Raw genomic sequence first — 18,005 nt, 5'->3', positions numbered from 1 at the left:
GGATTAAACACCGGGTGATATTATTATAATAATTGATACCAGTGGCTAGTGTCTAAACAATATCTAACCCAACATAGGACGATAAAGAGAGAGAGAGAGAGAGTTCTCTTGGCTGTAAATTAGCGAAAGAACGTGAACGTACCAAGAACAGCAGAGCCAGTCAAACCTAACCCGAGTTTGTATCACAAAGTACTGTTCTGTTAACGTATCCATCAATTGCGACGATGGCACAGTTACTACATGCTCGCATGTATGGATAGACAGATAGATAGGGACGGAGGGAGAGAACCCCCAAAAAGAGCAAAAGAAGACAAATAAAGAAGACGACGACGACGATGATGATGAATGAATTGGGCGAAACCAGATCCATAAATTCGAACTAATAAGTTATTGGGACGCGGTGCAGCGGACGTGCTCGTTCAGAGCCTGACGATCTCGGGGATGTCGACCGGGTAGCGGTCGATGCAGTCGGACCAGGGGCCGTCGACCGGCGTCTTGACGGTGCGCAGGCACTTCCACACCGCGCTGTTGCACTTGAACCCGCTGCCGAAGCCGATCTGCCACACCCGGTCGCCCCGCCTCATCCGCCCCTTGGACTCGATGTAGTTGAGCTCGTACCACAGGGAGCTGCTGGAGGTGTTGCCGAAGCGGTGCAGCGTCATGCGCGACGCCTCCACGTGCTCCGCCGACAGCTCCAGGTTCTTCTGCAGCTCGTCGATCACCGCCCGCCCCCCGGCGTGGATGCAGAAGTGCTCGAAGGCCAGCTTGAAGTCGGGGATGTAGGGCTTCCACTTGGGGTTGATCAGCTTCCGGCCCACCAGCGTGAGAAAGAAGAGGAGCTGCTCCGACATGGGCAGCACCAGCGGGCCGATGGTCGTGATGTTCGACTTGAGCGCCTCCCCCGCGATGGCCATGAGGTCCTTGGACAGGGAGATGCCCGAGTGGCCCTCCGCGTCCTCCTCCTGGTACACGCAGCGGTAGGCGCGGTCGTCGGCGCCCTTGTGGGTGCGCACCACGTGGACGAGGCGGTACTTGGCGCGCCGGGCGTCGCGGCGGCGGTTCGACAGCAGGATCGCCGCGGCGCCCATGCGGAAGAGGCAGTTGGGGAGGAGCATCGACCGCTGGTTCCCGGCGTAGAAGTTGGGAGTGATGATCTCGGTGGAGACGACGAGCGCGTTGGAGCTGCGGTGCACCTGAAGGAGATCCCGGGCGAGGTCGACGGAGATGAGTCCCGCGCTGCAGCCCATGCCGGAGAGGTTGAAGCTGCGAACGTTGCTGCGGAGCTTGTACTTGTTGATGATCATCGCCGACAGCGACGGCGTCGGGGAGAAGAGGCTGCAGTTAACGACGAGGATGTCGATGTCCTTGGGCCTCAGGCCGGTCTTCCTGACGAGGTCGTCGATGGCGGAGAAGATGACGAGCTGGGTCTCGGCGCGGGAGGCTTCCATGGTGGGTCTGGGCGGGATGTAGTGATTGGCCGGCGGAAGGCAGGTCTCCTCGCCGAGGCCCGACCGCTCGAGGATGCGCATCTGGAACCTGACGCTCTTCTCGTCCGAGCTGATGAGCCGCGTGTGCTCCATGAACGTGGAGAAGGGCACGCGGCAGGTGGTGGGCGGCTTGAAGCAAGCGTAGTCCACCAGGTACACCGGCTGCGGCCGAGACGTCAGGTACACGGTGGCGGCGAAGATGATCACGAAGAAGGAGCAGAGGATCTGGATGAGATCAAGTCGCAGGGAACGCCACAAGCCCATGATCTCCTCCGGCCCCATCCGTACCAGCTCCAGGTAGACGGCCGCCATCACCGGGATCAAGAGCAAGGTGACGAAGTTGTTCACGAGGTACTGATAACCCAGCTTCACATACTTGAGCTTCACCGAGCTCGAGAACTCCGGCAATGGCGCCCTCGGCATCTTCTGAGCTCCTCAGTGACTCCCACCTCCTTTTTCTTGCTGCTGGAGTGGAGCGAGAGCATTAATGGAGATGGAAACAGAAAAGGGTTGGCCTGAGGTGAGGCTGAAAAGAGGAGGAATAAAAGGCTCAGGGTGTGGCGTGGGGAGTGGAGAGAGGTGGAGGATATAAAGACCGGAGGTGGGCGGCAATGAATGGGGTTAGATGGGGGTGGATTGAATGAGAATGCCGAGGAGAGCTGCTCAACCACCCGGCCACAGCGGCCCTGCCGCTGCTGCTGCCTCTGTCTAAAGCCTAGCTGGCCTCTTCCAACCATCTCCTCCTCTACATCAAGCCTTTAATGGTGAGTGTGATTAAGGTGGTCTATGGGGGAGTTGGGGGTTGGGACAGGTGAAGCGGGCGACGGAGCAGCGGATGAGGGGAGCAGCGTGCTGTGTCACTATTCAATGCCCGCTGGCGACCGCGTTGATGTGATCTCTGCCTTCCAAACTCTTCTTCACGGCATGCCCTTTGCTTCATCTTCTTCCTCCATTCCGTCTCTGCATCACTTCGCACCTGCCTTCGTCGTCCTCCTCGAAGTCGACTGCACAAGTCAAATTCACCACGTGGCAGATCGCTATCCCAACAGCACTGGCTTCCACCGTCTTGTGTTCTGACTACGTTCGGACAGGTATCGAAAAGGACATGTGCCTCCTTTTGTGCGCACCCACAGAGCCCTGTCGTTGCAACCTTCGTATCTTCTGTCGCCCGCCCGCCCGCCGGCCCTCTTTGGCAACTATAACTTCCCATAATTTACTCTAAAACGCTTATATATATATATATATATATATAGACTAGAGAGAGAGAGAGAGAGTACAAATATATTTATAATGATAAAAAAAGTAAAAAAAATATTTTTGATGAGAGAACATATTTATGTGGTATAATTAAGTCTTTAGTTAGGATTGTCTAAGCAGTACGATATTCGAGTGAAAGATCTATGAGAAAATAAAAGATTAGAAGGATAAACATGTGGATAAAAAAAACAAGGTAATTAACATCAGAAGCAAAGTAATCATCTTCTATTAAGCACAAAAGCCTCTCGAAAATAAACTAAATATAAAAAATATTTTAAAAATAGATACAGACTCAATAAAGATGTATCATACCTTAAACATATAACCAAGGCCTCGTTCGATATGATATCATCTATGAGATCTGAGTGTACTGAGACGATTATACTTTATAATGCAATGCCATCAAAATAATTATTTTCGTTACGTAGTATTTTACGATCGATAATATTTTTGAGTTTTACAAGACAAATATAAAACACAACAACGACATCAACAAATGAAAATGAGGCTAACGGTAATACTTTCTTGCCCGTACCGAGAAAAATACTCAATAAACATCATAAATATGTTTGCTCGATAACAAATGCATGCGGAGGAATCCTTTAGAGTTGGAACCAGGTGAGCAACCATTATTAAAATTAACGCGTTAGGTTGGATCACTGTTGAAGTATTTAAAGTGGAACAGAGAAACGAAGAACTTAACATGTCAGCATAAAATAAAAATATCCAGTGATTGTAATTGGATGGCAGATGGTCACCAAACCTCGTACCTATCATATATGTCTTGTGGGGGACATTATCGTATTAGATGTCATTTGAGTAGGTATGGAGATTAAGTCTCACAGAACAAAAATGTACACACTCTTTCTTTGCATCGATCAGTTTATATATCCAAATCAAACTTGTCCTCCCCAAAGTGGGTGAGAATATGAGTCGGAGGATTTCCACTTCAATTCATTTCCTCTTCCAATAAAATTTGATGTCATCATTAAAATAATATAAATAACATGTCATCTATCCATGTCACGATTGGTTGGGATCACATAATATCCATCTTAAAAAAATATTTTGAGTTAATAATCTTTCTGTGTAGATATGGGTTATAGTTGACTATAACATGTTGCAATAATAATAACAAGAACGACAACAACAATAACAAAACAATACGAGTATACATGTCAAAATAAAACTTAGATTAATAAATATGAAAAGCATTTAATAATAGCACTGTAATACTAACAGGTAGTAGAAATAGTAGTAGTACCAGCAATAGCAGTATATGTAGCAACAACAGTAATAATTGTAGCAACTGTGTTGTAATAACAAGTAGTAGTAGTATTAGTAGCTATAGAAATAGTAGGAATAATAATGATAGGATGAATAGGAGATTACTACAGGGCTAAATTTTAGAGAGAGAGTGTGCTTCATTGAGTTCTATTTGTGCTATGTTGAATTAAATGACACTGATCAAACTAAGGAAAAAGAAGGAGCATCCAATTCTAAGTCTTCTACTGTGCTCCAACATTAGATTGCTTTAAAATCCATTGCCATTTTAATAACACCAATGGTGTGTTGACCTGATGTGTGGTTCCCTTTTATGTTCTTAGTTGGGTTTTTGGTTGGTGTGTTTAATGACTTGGTTGAGACCATTGGAACCAATCCAATGGGATAGGGATGGCTATCATGTTATTGGACATCAGGAATCCTCTCCTTTTAATTGTTCCATTTCAGTCTTTTTCATCCATTTAATTGGGCAGGCAACAGTCACATGTGGAAGTTCAATTATGAATCTTTAGGTATTTAGCTTATTTAGTTATCTATTATTCGAATCCGATTAATACAATAAGGATTAAGGATTCGAGATTAGTTCAATTATGTAATAGTAAACCGTATTTGGATTAGCTACGATTAAAGTTTTAATCATCAAAAACTATTCTTCCGATTTTGGTTGATTGAGTTATTTTTATTTCAAGAATGTCAGATGAGTTTTTTTCTTTATTATTTTTATGAAACCAAAATAATTAATTTATTATTATTATTTTTCTTTGATTAATTGTTGATCAATCGAGGGGACGAATGTTCGATATTTTTATATATTATATTAACGTATACATAATATTTTAAAATATTTTTTTAACATAATAAAAAGAAGATGATAGAGATGACGATAAAAAAGTAAACACATTTATTTACTTTTTAAATAAATATCTTTATAATAAATAAAATGATACTCGAGCGGTTTAATTAGTGAATCAAATTTGTTGGTGAATTAGTTCTCAAAATTTTTTTCGATCCAAATTACATTTAAAACTAGTGTTTTATAATGCTTAACAATCCTCAAAAATCCTTCAATTTGCTCATTAATTGGGTTTCTCTCACATAATCTCAGAGTTTGATGAACATGTTCTAAGTTTTGACATTTAAAGAATATTTGTGATGACATCTTAGTCATCCATTGGAATTGCATACAAGTTAGCTAATTTCTCTAGTTTGAATGCATCTAATACTTTTTTTTTAATTACCTTGAAATATTAAATTAAACATTATGATTAGATATGAGCTTACCACATATGAAAGGTTATTAATATGTAAGATGTTGGCACCATTCCTAGTGGAGTAGGATTTGATTTGATGAGACATTATATATATCAAGTTTTATCTTTCATTTGATTAGTAGGTAAAATGAGGTGTCTCTTATTCTGTATCTCTCTTCTCATCTTCTATGGTTTTCTTTGGTTTTTTTTTTTTGATCCTTTTAAGAGTTATTACATCACTTAGAACACCTAAAATATTGTATCAAAGTGTCATTTTCTTTCCTTGATAAATATCCCATCTAATCCATTTTCTTTTGTGGTCCATTTCAAGTCATTTATAGTGTTCTATGATTGATGCATTTGCCACTGTTCCAATCTTTTTGGTACACCGCAGCAGCTGTGCTTCCTCGTCTCCTTCAAAGCATCTGCTGTTGCAGTTGCAGCTGCCGGAGTCTTGAGGGTGTCCTGCATCCAACGAAGCAAGCTTTAATCACACCATTAAGCGTATGAATCCAAAGGTCTCTCTCTCTTTCTCTCTACCGTCTCCTCAGGTGGATCAAAGAGAGAGAGAGAGAGCGAGAGAGAGAGTTCATGGATGGATTGTCATTGATGAGCACTGGAAATTTATAGCAGCATTTCTTTAGAAATGATAGAAGCCACCATTGCTCCTCATGTAGTTTATAAATCATTAATAATTTTAAGATAATATTCGATTTGATTAGCACTAAAAGCAAGGTTCACTGTATCGTACCAACGTTTCAACCCGGGCTTGATATGGTATGGTACCGATGTAGCGGGCGGTATATTAGGGCGTACCGAACGGTACACCCTGGTGTACTGAATAATTTTTTATTTTTTTCATACTATAGTAGTGCTACAGTATAATACTGTAGCACTATAGCGGTACCGGGCAGTCGCGTACCGATAATCTATCGGACCGGTACGTACCGCTTGATACGGGGCGGTACGTTTCGGTACGACAAATCTTGACTAAAATATTAAAAAATATCGATAAGTCAATACTATTGGATGTCAAAAGACAAAATAATTTGAAGTATGAAAAAACTTCTTTGCCAAAGAACATAAATCTTAAAAAGTATACGAGAAAATATTTTAGATTTTTTTTACTAGACGTAGAGAATATTAAAAAAAATAATTTTTTAAAAATCTATACGAGGCGTTATGTTATTAATTTTACATATTTAAAATTTTAATTTTCTACATGTAACATATATAATGAGTGTTGATTGTGCGAATTTTGCATCGAATTTGTAATTTGATTATTGATCTCCGAATCTCTTTTTTTTCTTCAAATAGATTTATCGTTTAAATTATACAAAATATTTTTAAATATATAAATCTTATATTCAGGTTTTTTCTTAAGAAAATGTAAAATGGATTAATTTGTGCTTACTCATATAACTATTTGGTCACTAATTAATTTTTCTACTGATAATTCCGGAGCTTAAGATTGATTAAGACCTTAATTTTCCTCGATCGATCATTAACTCTTTTGTAATAATCTACTAAATTGCATGATTTGATCATAAGGATGATTTGAAGAGACTATAATATGTTTTCCTTCTCCATATGGTTCGATCAAATTAGATGGACGATTGAGATGAGGGGAGGAGATCAGACGGCTGATACGTCATATGATCAACCACGTCATTCATCCAACCCTTATGTGGAGAGTGATCGGGAAATCCACGTGGCGTTCGTTTTCCTCGTGTCTTGCCGCGATCCGATTGCACGGGACTATCGCTGAGCCATGTCTCCTCGAGCTGCCTCGTGATTCGCGCATAAGCCACCTGTATCCCCGAGCGGACCGTCTGATTCCCTCGATCTAACGGCCTCCTAGCCCGGCCAGACACGACCACACGCCAGAAAAGATCCGGCGAGTTCTGCGGCCCCCATGCCACCCACATCGAAATATGACCGTTGATCCAAGCTCAGCCACATCACGATCGTCAAGTTGGCTCTTTCTTGGACAAAATAACGAGCGTGCCACTCCAGCAACGCTTCTTGTGACGAGTCCCCAAGATTCCAACATGTTCTGATGAACGGCTATCTACCGTTGGATCAGTGACGTAGGGCGCACGATCAAGGTGATAGAGAGCGGACAAACTCGACTATAAAAGGCGTTTCCCTTTTCGATGTTCCCCCATTTCGTCGCTTCTTGGACGCCGCTGCCAATTCTCTCCTCAGAGAGAGAGAGAGAGAGAGAGGGGGGCCGACGGCGTTGCGTCTTCTCCTTCCTCTCCTGGTTGTATCGGCGATCTATGCCGACGAAGGTGGGGTACACTCTATCATAAATGGTGAGGATCTCTGTTTCTGGCGTCACGATCGGGGTATTATCCCATGCTTCCGCTCTCCATCGGAGGATTATCATCGAAGGTGAGGCTCCTTCGATGACTATTCTAGGTGGTAGAGAGTGCTTGTTGCTACCTAGGTAGCAGAAGACCCTTGTTATGGTGTTTTGGCCCTAACCGTATGTAGCTTGGGAAGATCGGCATATTCACTGTTAATATTTGATGCTAAGATGACGCATGGGCGAACCTGTTTGACTAATCGAAATCCATGTTTCATGGTGAGATTGATGGAAAATATTCATCAAGTAGGCATCGTAAAATCCTGCAAAATTTGAAATGGTGTGATTGTATTTGCTTGCCCTATGATTCTTCTATTCATTGCTTAACTGCTCCTATTTTGGATGTTTATGTTGATCCTTAATGTTAATGCTTGGTCTTTTCATGTTTGTCTGGAAACATAAATTAGGATTTGCTGCTTGAATTATTGCCTAGATCAGATTAAGAGTGATGCTCAAGATAATAACATTCATTCATCAGACTTTGAGCATGTTGAGAGGTTGGCCATTGGATACATATTGTAGTGACTATCTCACAAAATGTTAAATGATTTGCGTTGTATTTGCCTACAGGAAATATGTTCTACAATGTTTCTGTTCTACAAAAGTTAAGTGAGCTTCCGTAATTTTGATAACTCAAGTCGGTTCAGCTGATAAAGACTTTGATTGCCCATAGCAAAGTCTTGGGATCAAATGTTGTCCTTACCACTTATCCTTTGTAATAAAAAATAACTCTAGTCTAATTGGTAATTGATAGCAATATTTTGGAATCAAATCTCATCTTAACTACTTACCCTTGGGGAAAAAAAAAATCTTCGGTTACTTGACATCGGCCTTAGATTAGTGAACTTGTGTAACCAAAATTTTGAACACCTGAAGTCTAGTTTTGGTAGATATGGTCAGATCGAATTGCGATGGTGGTTTAGATTCCTAAGTATTCAATTCCTGGGGTGCAGAGCACTATACCAAACTCCAATGCTAGCGGTTGCTAGTAAAAGATGATAGATAAGTAGAAACCCCATTCGCTTCCTTCCCTTTCCTCATTTCTACAAGATATTCAAAGGCTCTAGACATTCTTAGGTTTGAGCCTGACCGACCAAAGCAGATTTGTTGCTGGAAGAAAAAGAAGGAATATAGTGTGACACATATAGATTCTAGTAACAAAACCCCAATCTCTTTGTTTGAAGCTTTGCCGGGAAGCTTATACTTGCTTAGAATGTGTGCACTACTTGAAACTGAGAGAACTCTCAGAAGAAGGAAGAAACATGCAAGGGAATAAGCGCAGCGAGAGAAGAGGATTGATTTGAGGCATCTCTTTCACTTTGTTGGTTGCTAATCGCATTCTTGTACTTGTGGTTACACTTGGTAATCTCTTGGTATTTTCTTTTCTGCAGGTCATGGTTCTTGTTTCTTCTCTGGAAGGGATGTCTTCTTCTTGAGATTCCTTTTGCATTCGGGTGTCGTTCGGTAATGACTATTGCTTTTCAAGCTTGTTTTCTCTCAGTTTCATATAATTCTTAACAGAAATGTTCCAGAGATGGTGAGCTTTGGACATCACATACCTCATTTTTATCAACCATATTCATGTATAAAATTTTACAGTGTTGTTGAATTTCTTAGTAGGCTAGTTTGGCCATTATGCTTAGTCTAAAAATGTTCCAGAGATGAGCTTTGGCAATTATTCTGGATTATTTCTTCATGTTGAGGTTCTGCACCTCAATCTTTCTTTTCGACAAAAGATCTTATCTTAGGTCTAATTATATCATAGTTTATACATTTATACCTTAATAATTAGGTATAATGTAGATATATATTGATTGAGTAGGCACAATTTAGATACATATGTTGTTCAAATTGTTTCACGAAGCCTGATGTATGTGGTTGTATTGGATGTTCAGTTTGTGGCCAATTGAGATGGGCCGAACCGAGATCCGGTCGGAGTTCGAAAAATCTGAACCGGTTCGAAGTCAACCAGTCCAGTCGTACATGGTTTACCTTCTAGAAAAGTCAGCAATTTCTCGTTTGTGTTGGTTTTGCGCTTCTTTCAAATCGTTTACTGCTGTTCCACGAAATCACAAACTACCTGGACGTTTAGACCTGGCACTTTACCTACCCTTTTATTGGAGGCGTCACCGGTCCCACAGGTCCGTCACTGTGCAGGTAGGCCATGGGAAAACGACACGGGTGAGGGACGAGTATTATTTGGTTGGTCTATTTATTTGATGTGTTTGTTTCCGTTCCAGAAGTGGAAACACCAGAAGCTTCTCCTCGGTTCAAATCCACGCGCTCCGTCTAAGCAGGTGACGTCCTCGACTGTCTCTCTCGATCTCTCATATTTGTTTCCTTTCCCTCCAAGGCTGCTGCAACGCGATCACAAAAGCCGAGAAGACCAAGAGACAACGACGGTAACTAAACCCTTCTCTCTCTGTATCTCTCTCGGCGATGGTCGTGTCTTGTGGCATCGAGTGCGTGTTCTGCCTGGGGTGCACGCGGTGGGCCTGCCGCCGCTGCGGGTACGTCGGCGCCGACGACAGCGCCGCCTGGGCGCCCGCCACGCCCGATGAGTTCGCCCCCGTTCCCCGCGCCTGCCGCGCCGTCCTTGCGGCCTACGAAGACGACCTCGCCCGCCCCCGCTGGGCCCCCGCTCGCCCCGGCGGGTATCGGATGGATCCCGCCGCCGTCGTCAAACGCGCCTCCTACGCCGACACCCGCGGCCGCTGCCCGCCCTACCTCCTCTACGTCGACCGCGCCGCCCGCGAAGTCGTCCTAGCCGTCCGTGGCCTCAACCTTGGCCACGACGCCGACTACCGCCTCCTGCTCGACAACCCTCCCGGTTCCCAGCCCTTCGACGGCGGCTACGTCCACCTCGGCCTGCTGAAGGCCGCCGCCTGGCTGCTCAACCGCGAGGCCGACACCCTGTGCCACCTCCTTAGGGATTGCGGGCCCGAGTATGGCCTCGTGCTGGTCGGCCACTCGCTCGGCGCCGGCGTGGCGGCCCTCATGGCCATGGTGGTGGTGAACCACCTCGACCGGTTCGGGGAGATCCCAAGGAGCCGCGTCCGATGCTACGCCATCTCGCCGGCCAGGTGCATGTCGCTGAATCTTGCGGTGAAGTACGCTGACGTGATCCACTCCGTGGTTTTGCAGGCAAGTCAAGCATCTCTTGTTTCCTCTGGTCGAACCGGCTTGTTCTTGAAGTAATTTGAATTTGTTCTCTGGTAATAGGATTCGAACGAGTCGATTTATTAGACTACTAAAGTTTTAGTTAACCCCTAAATTCCTATATTCCTCTTTAGTTCTTTTGGCCTCCTAAAGACTCTTTTGGCTGCATGTCTTCTACCTCTAATTTGTCAATGCTATGAACTCTAATGATGTCTTATTCTATACTTCAGCAGCATAGAAACTATTGACTAGTAGACAGTGTTAACTTGTTTGATTCTCTTTATACTAGTATTTACCGCCACCTGAACAATGAATTTGATACATATCACCAACACAAAATCACATTGTGTATCGGATTTTTCTGTTTTTCATCTTCCTGACAAAAGCAAATAGTGACCTTTGATGGCAAATTCGGTTTGTTGATTGCTCTTTGATGGATGTTAGAGTTTAGTATAAATTGGGTCCTTTCGTAACGGCTTAAGAGATTGCTAGTCACCAACACAAAATCCTTTTCCAAGTATGAAATTTATTATTATTTTTACCCTTATCGATCATGTAGTCATCTTCCTCCTCCTAAGTTGAGGAGATTGTGAAATTGGAAGTCATATATAGAAGTAGCCATTGCTTCTGTCTTAGGTTCTTGCTTAATTATTTATACATAAGTTGGTGGTACAGATACATTGATTTTCATTTGTTTGACTATTTTTCATGGCTGAGATATTAATTGGTTTGTAATAGAGTGTAGCTCTAGGAGACACTATTCTTGCTGTGTTTTTGTATTTAGTATAACTTTCCTTCTTTAAGTTATTGAAACCTCAAACCTTGCAATTCCAGGATGATTTCCTTCCAAGAACGCCAACACCTTTGCAACATATTTTTGGATCTATTTTCTGGTAAGCATTTCTCTTCTAATTGTATTGATTTTCCCCTTTGTTTCCATCTTTTTCCATAAGGGGAATTTTGTTGTAGAATGAATATATGATGCATGCAGAAATACTTCTGATCCAAAATGTACTGCTTTTGTGCAGTCTGCCATGTTTGTTATTTTTGGTTTGCATGAGAGATACATTTATATCTGAAGATAGAAAGCTTAAGGATCCAAAAAGGCTCTACGCCCCCGGTCGGATGTATCATATTGTGGAGAGAAAATTTTGCAGGTATCAAGTCCTTAATATCACTGTCATGTTTCTATAAGGTATTCTCCCCCCTTTTTTTTTTATAGGTTTTAATGTCTGTACACCCACTTTGTCAAACCTCTTTTATCTGGTCAAACTACACTGTGACATCCTCTCACTAATTGTTATGAAAAATCACATTGCGGGTGTTTGAAGAAGTGGCGGTGTGTGAAGCACTTTCTGATGCAATATTCATCAAAATTTAGTATGGGAATATCCTTATTAGCACCACTTGAACTTTAGAAGTGGAATAGTATAGTCGATTATTATCAACTTATATCTTATTTAACCACGATAAACATTACTTTCTTCATCTAGTGGGTTACGAACTAGGAAAACCCATTGTTTTTAAGGCTGTTTATGAAGCACTCCTGCTTAAATTATGTACCTTAATATTAAGATTCTAATTCCTTCAAGAAATTCAAATGTTTTATAAGGTTCTTTTTCTTAGAGAGGAAATATGGTTTTATAAATTTAAATCCTAAACTTTTTGTGTTCTTAGCTTTTTCTTAAATCACCTTGCCACTTAAGTGATGTTGCTGTCAAGTATATCATAGAAGCATCACAAATTTTTGTTTTTCAGGACTTGCATCTGAAGAAATACACTGTAATGCTGTTGAGAATTTCCAATCTTCGATTTGTAAATGATTTTTCTGTAAAATCATTAATACTTGTGGTTATTGAAATCTGGCCTTGAATAATTTGGTATCATTGCGATTAATATAGATGTGGAAGATTCCCTCCTGAGGTGAGAACAGCCGTTCCTGTTGAAGGAAGATTCGAGCATATAATACTATCATGCAATGCTATGTTCGATCATGGAATCATTTGGACGGAGCGAGAAGCTCAGAAAGCTTTAGAAGTAAGCTAAAACCATCTCCTTTTTTACTTGTTACTAGATGCTTATTACTTCCAGTCGTGATCATATAGTCACAGGATTTGATGAAAGTAAATTCACTTGCCTTTGTCCTAGAAGTTGAGGCTGTACTGTGACTGCTGCTTCTCAAAGCATTCTAATTCTTTTTGTAGCTGCCAAGAACATATTGCCTGAGAAACATAAGGTATGGCTCAAAAGTGGTGATTCTTTTCTTGTTTTTCCATTTTCTCAGGTAATGCTTAAAGGAAATGTCATGACAACCCCTCCGTCGAGGCAACAGATGGAGGGAAGGGGGTCTCTTCAGGAAGAACACAATGAGGCACTGGAAAGAGCTTTGAGCTTGCACCTGCCTCACCCTGCCTCACAACACAGCTTACCCTTCCAAGACCAGGCAGCATCAACGTGTGAGCACTATGACAACATGTCCTCATGTAGTGATGATTCGGCATCGAGTAGGACAATGAATTGGGATGAGCTGGTGGAGAAGCTCTTTGATGGGAATGAACCACAAGGCATGGTCTCAGATGAAGAAGACAACAGCCTTGGCTCCAGTGTGAAGATGTCTCTTCCTGTTAGATGACTCTTCAACCTTAATACTGATGGATGTTCTCAAGTTTGTATATTTCATCATTCTTTTGTACAGTTGGAAATTGTGATTCTTTTTATAGACGGATGATATTAGTTAACAGTTTTTAGTTAACGGATGATATTTCAATCCCCCCCGGTTTTAGATTTCTGTTGCTTCCTCGCTTTTTATCTGGGTGAGAACAAGGTAATCATGAATACGCGTGAATTGTACAGTGCCGAGGTGGCGGAATCTGGGCCGTCCATCTTAACCCGATGTACATCTCCATCCAACCGTTATGGAGACGCCGGCATGGAGTGATGAGAGGGTCCAGATGCTTCCAGAAGTCAGACACGAGAGCCGTTGGACCAGCCGAGTAAGGGCCGGTCTTTGGGCCCAACTCCAGTCTACATCGCGGCCTCGAACGCCGTCAACGCCCGGCCGCCAAAGTGAGACCGCGATGCCGCTGCCGTCTCCGCACGCCTTTCCTTCTCTCCAAAGTCGAGACGGGGATAGAGTAAAGTAATGCAAGTCAAAATACGCGTCCTTGAAATCTCAACGGCCACCAACTTCTCCTATCAACCAGGTATCTGCCTCAACCAATTGAATTGCCGGTTCAAACGGTAGACGAATCACCGTCATCGATGGTTCCATGGAACGATTCATATTTTATATGAGCTAAAAGTGAAGCAAACAGGAAATAGATAAGCTCGACCTCCTCTCCACTCCTCTCCTCTTTTCTCTTATGCGTTAAGAACTAAGCTTCTCTTAATTTAGGCAACACGTTAACGTGGGACGTGCTATTATTTCCCCTCCCCTTTCCGCGTCCAAATATAAAGCAGAAATCAATGGATTAGGGTTTCATAGCACACTGCAGGAGGAAGCGGGATATAGTGGCGGGGTACAGTGAGTCCCGTCACCATCTTCATGGCTTCACTGCCCTCCTACCTCGGCTTCTCTGGCGTTATGGCGCTTTTGCTTCTTGTGTCGTCGGTACCCGGCGGTGCGCCGGATCTGGCGGCGGACGCCGCCGCGCTGCTCGCCCTCCGTGCCGCAGTGGGCCGTTTGGTGCTGCCGTGGAACGCGTCGGGCTCACCGTGCTCGTGGCAGGGCGTAGTGTGCGGGTCGGGCCGCGTGACGGCGCTCCGCCTCCCCGGCGTCGGACTCATCGGCTCCATCCCCGCCGCTACTGTCGGAAACCTCTCCGCCCTCCGCGTCCTCAGCCTCCGCTACAACGCCCTCTCCGGCGCCCTCCCTCCCGACCTCTCCGCCGACTCCGAGCTCCGCAACCTTTACCTCCAGGAGAACCGCTTCTCCGGCGAGATCCCGCCCGCCCTCGGCTTCCTCAAGAATCTCGTCCGCCTCAACCTCGCCGGGAACCAGTTCTCCGGCGGGATCCCGCCGGAGCTCAACAACCTCACCCGGCTCCGCATACTCTACCTGGAGAGAAACCGGCTCGTCGGGGAAATCCCCCGCTTCGACCTCCGCAACCTCGCTCAGTTCAATGTGTCGTTCAACCAGCTCAACGGGTCGATCCCATCCAGGCTTCGGGGGTTTCCGGCGAGCGCGTTCTTGGACACGGCCCTCTGCGGCCGGCCGCGCGGCCCGTGCCCCGGCGAGATCGCGCCGTCTCCAGCAGCGCAGGGGCCGGCGGGAGGAAATTCCGGCGGCGGAGCCGGGAGCGACAAAAAGAATCTCTCCGGTGGGGCCATCGCCGGGATCGCCGTCGGGTCCGCTGCCTTCGTCCTGATCCTGCTGATTCTGTCCATACTCCTCTGCCGAAGGTGCGGGAAGAGCAAGACGAGGTCGCTAGTGGCGGTGGAAGCGAGAGGAAACGAGCCGGAGCCCGTAGCGGCGGCGGCTGAACGGGAGAAGGGATCTGGGGAAGGAGGGAGCGGGAACGGCCAGCCGGCGAAGCCTGCGGCTGGGGAGAAGAAGCTGGTGTTCTTCGTGGGCGGCGGGGCGCCGCGGTTCGACCTGGAGGACCTGCTGCGCGCGTCGGCGGAGGTGCTGGGGAAGGGGACGTTCGGGACGGCGTACAAGGCCGTGCTGGAGATGGGCACGACGGTGGCGGTGAAGAGGCTGAGAGACGTGGCCTTCACGGAGACCGAGTTCCGGGAGAAGGTGGAGCTCATCGGGGCGATGAACCACCCCAATCTGGTGCCGCTGCGGGCGTACTACTACAGCAAGGACGAGAAGCTCCTGGTGTACGACTACCTCCCCTTGGGAAGCCTCTCCGCCCTCTTACATGGTAATCCACGGCTTCCTCCATGGCTTCCTCCTCCTACCTTCTCTCATTCCTTCCATTTGAATGGACTGCACAGGGAACAGGGGATCCACGAGAACGCCGCTCGACTGGGAGACGAGAACGGGCATCGCGCTCGCAGCGGCGCGCGGCATCGAGTACATCCACTCGACGTCGCCCTCGGCCGCGCACGGCAACATCAAGTCCTCCAACATCCTGCTCGCCGCCACGCGCGAGGCCCGCGTGTCCGACCACGGCCTCGCCCTCCTCGCCGGGCCGCAGTCCTCCCCCGCACGCGCCGCAGGCTACCGCGCCCCGGAGGTCACCGACACCCGCAGGGTCTCCCAGAAGGCCGACGTGTACAGCTTCGGCGTGCTCCTGCTGGAGCTGCTCACTGGCAAGTCACCAGGACAAGCCCTCTCCAACGACGACGACGGCGGCGGCGTCGACCTGCCGAGGTGGGTGCAGTCGGTCGTTCAAGAGGAGTGGACGGCGGAGGTGTTTGATGTGGAGCTGCTGAGGCAGCAAGACGCAGAGGAGGAGATGGTGCGGCTTCTGCAGCTCGCTGTCGACTGCGCAGCTCAGTACCCGGACAAGCGACCTTCCATGGCCGAGGTTGTCGCCCGGATACAGGAAATCCGGAGCTCGAGCAACAGTGGCGACGGGATCGAAGAGGGTGATGAGCATTCGTCGAGGACGGATGCCATTGCCGAATCTTAGGCTTTCTTAATTTCTTGTGATCGAGCACACTCTGTTATTGCTGTTCTGATTAGATTATGGATTGTGCTGTGAAATGTGTGGACATATTTGGTGCTGATGCTGTAGGAATTATCATTCATACAATTATTTTTGTTTGCATTCGGTTGTGCTGTGTTTGGTCAACTAACAATCTTTTTCTAGATTTGTGATAGGAAATATTTTGACAAACAATAGTCCAGACTGATCTAGAAAGAGATCGTGCCTGTCCCCTCTTATCGACCTTCGTACATAATAATTCATGAGAGGTCGATCAAGTATAAAAGTCGATTCTCGACGGCAATCCTAGGAAATCTTTAAAAAAAAAAATAAACAAACAAGCCTCACACCTCATACTATCTCTTGAACTAAATTTTGTCGAAGGGGGTTGGGTCGAAAAGCTCCTCTCGACATTGACCTTTGTGCAAGAATCCATCGAGAAGTCAAATTCCATCTCAACCCGACCTCCAAACTACTTTGGAGGGGTCGGGAATACGTGAAGATCACCTCGGAGCCACCTCAGCTACGTTAAGGTCGTCATGAGGGTTCCTCGAACATTTCCATGCCTTCAGGTTAAGACCAAGCCGGGCTGACTCAACCATCGACAACATATTCCCTCACATTTTGACATTAGAAGGAGGGTCCTAAATGTCACAAGAATGTCAACTCATGAATCCTCTCAACGTGCGCTCCAATGAGGAAGCTCCACCCCCTAACTCATAGTATCTTCACACAACGCAAGCAGTTACCCTCCTTTCCCTAGGTGGATGCATCTACCTCCCCTCAAATACTAGGGCATTACTGGCATATGTTCAATGACCCATGACTTTCATCGCTGGGGATGAGTGCGAGGTACTTGGTTATCCCCACCGAAGCATTCTTGAGCCTCACATATCAAATGTAAGCGCTTATAGGCATGATGAAGGTAATCACCTCACTCCTGCCCCAACTAATTGAACAAACCATACTGTCGTTACAATCACGATAGATGTCTCAATCGTCATTGCACTAGCACTCACTGAGATTTCCCCAGTCGATCTAGCCCCGGCAGCTCAGGATTGTCCCTAACCCATTGAACTATCAGCAAAAGGGGCACCCCACTCTCCGATTGTAGAATTCAATGCATCGTCACATTGGGGTCTGGCTTGGCCCTACTCAAATAGGAGACATAGTCGATAAATTTAATGTATAACTCCCTAAGGGCTCAATTGTGGCAAATGGACAAACATCTAGATTAGGTGTGTTAGGAGTTCCAACAGTCCAAAAAGAAAGTTTCGGACAAACCTAACTCAGGCTGCTCCCCATTTGTCTAGAGCATCCAAAAAGAAAGTTTCGGATAAACTTTCGCCTCCCGTCGCTAGAAGCCTTCAACGGTAACTCTAAATCAATAGAACACACCCTCGCCTTTCATGTTCAGATGTCTTTATATGGTACATCAGATGCTTTAATATATCACACATTCACAACGACATTGAGGGGCTTAGTGTGGGAGTGGTGCAGTCGCATAAACCCACTCTTGATCTATTCCTTCACTTAACTTGCGAAAAAATTTGAGCTCCACTTCCTTGGGAACATACGCCCAAGATTATCTATGGCAATG

The 18,005-nt window shown here is 45.5% G+C and overlaps 3 protein-coding genes across 7 annotated transcripts; 2 read left to right on the top strand and 1 right to left on the bottom strand.

The window, feature by feature from the left end:
- Positions 1-176: 176 nt before the first annotated feature.
- On the bottom strand, positions 177-2,064 carry LOC135615419 (3-ketoacyl-CoA synthase 6-like). The gene has a single exon (XM_065113883.1). The coding sequence runs from the start codon at positions 1,908-1,910 to the stop codon at positions 420-422; it is 1,491 nt and encodes a 496-aa protein (XP_064969955.1). The 5' UTR covers positions 1,911-2,064; the 3' UTR covers positions 177-419.
- Positions 2,065-7,456: 5,392 nt separating this feature from the next.
- On the top strand, positions 7,457-13,590 carry LOC103977143 (uncharacterized). 5 transcript variants are annotated; one of them, XM_065113824.1, is made up of 7 exons: positions 7,457-7,572; positions 9,041-9,113; positions 9,545-10,793; positions 11,643-11,701; positions 11,837-11,965; positions 12,710-12,845; positions 13,093-13,590. In XM_065113824.1, the coding sequence occupies exons 3-7, from the start codon at positions 10,089-10,091 to the stop codon at positions 13,438-13,440; spliced, it is 1,377 nt and encodes a 458-aa protein (XP_064969896.1). In that variant the 5' UTR covers positions 7,457-7,572; positions 9,041-9,113; positions 9,545-10,088; the 3' UTR covers positions 13,441-13,590. The 5 variants fall into 5 exon arrangements, with proteins under 5 accessions (XP_064969896.1, XP_064969890.1, XP_064969881.1 ...); XM_065113818.1 differs by having other exon boundaries at positions 7,458-7,675; XM_065113809.1 differs by having other exon boundaries at positions 7,458-7,675; positions 9,041-9,806; positions 9,890-10,793.
- Positions 13,591-14,114: 524 nt separating this feature from the next.
- On the top strand, positions 14,115-16,531 carry LOC135615382 (probable inactive receptor kinase At1g48480). Its single transcript, XM_065113801.1, has 2 exons — positions 14,115-15,676; positions 15,750-16,531. Exons 1-2 carry the CDS (start codon positions 14,353-14,355, stop codon positions 16,388-16,390), a joined length of 1,965 nt encoding a protein of 654 aa, XP_064969873.1. The 5' UTR covers positions 14,115-14,352; the 3' UTR covers positions 16,391-16,531.
- Positions 16,532-18,005: the final 1,474 nt, after the last annotated feature.

The sequence above is a fragment of the Musa acuminata genome, chromosome BXJ1-3, assembly GCF_036884655.1.
Source record: "Musa acuminata AAA Group cultivar baxijiao chromosome BXJ1-3, Cavendish_Baxijiao_AAA, whole genome shotgun sequence".
Classification (NCBI taxonomy): Eukaryota; Viridiplantae; Streptophyta; class Magnoliopsida; order Zingiberales; family Musaceae; genus Musa; species Musa acuminata.
This window is presented reverse-complemented; position numbering and strand designations above follow the sequence as displayed.

Excerpts from the sequence above, each read along its gene's own strand:
- LOC135615419 (XM_065113883.1), bottom strand. The coding sequence starts at position 1,910 with ATGCCGAGGGCGCCATTGCCGGAGTTCTCGAGCTCGGTGAAGCTCAAG.
- LOC135615382 (XM_065113801.1), top strand. The coding sequence starts at position 14,353 with ATGGCTTCACTGCCCTCCTACCTCGGCTTCTCTGGCGTTATGGCGCTT. Across the intron at positions 15,677-15,749 it reads CCTCTCCGCCCTCTTACATG|GGAACAGGGGATCCACGAGA; the intron begins GTAATCCACGGC and ends TGGACTGCACAG.
- LOC103977143 (XM_065113824.1), top strand. The coding sequence starts at position 10,089 with ATGGTCGTGTCTTGTGGCATCGAGTGCGTGTTCTGCCTGGGGTGCACG. Across the intron at positions 10,794-11,642 it reads TCCACTCCGTGGTTTTGCAG|GATGATTTCCTTCCAAGAAC; the intron begins GCAAGTCAAGCA and ends TTGCAATTCCAG. Across the intron at positions 11,702-11,836 it reads ATTTTTGGATCTATTTTCTG|TCTGCCATGTTTGTTATTTT; the intron begins GTAAGCATTTCT and ends GCTTTTGTGCAG.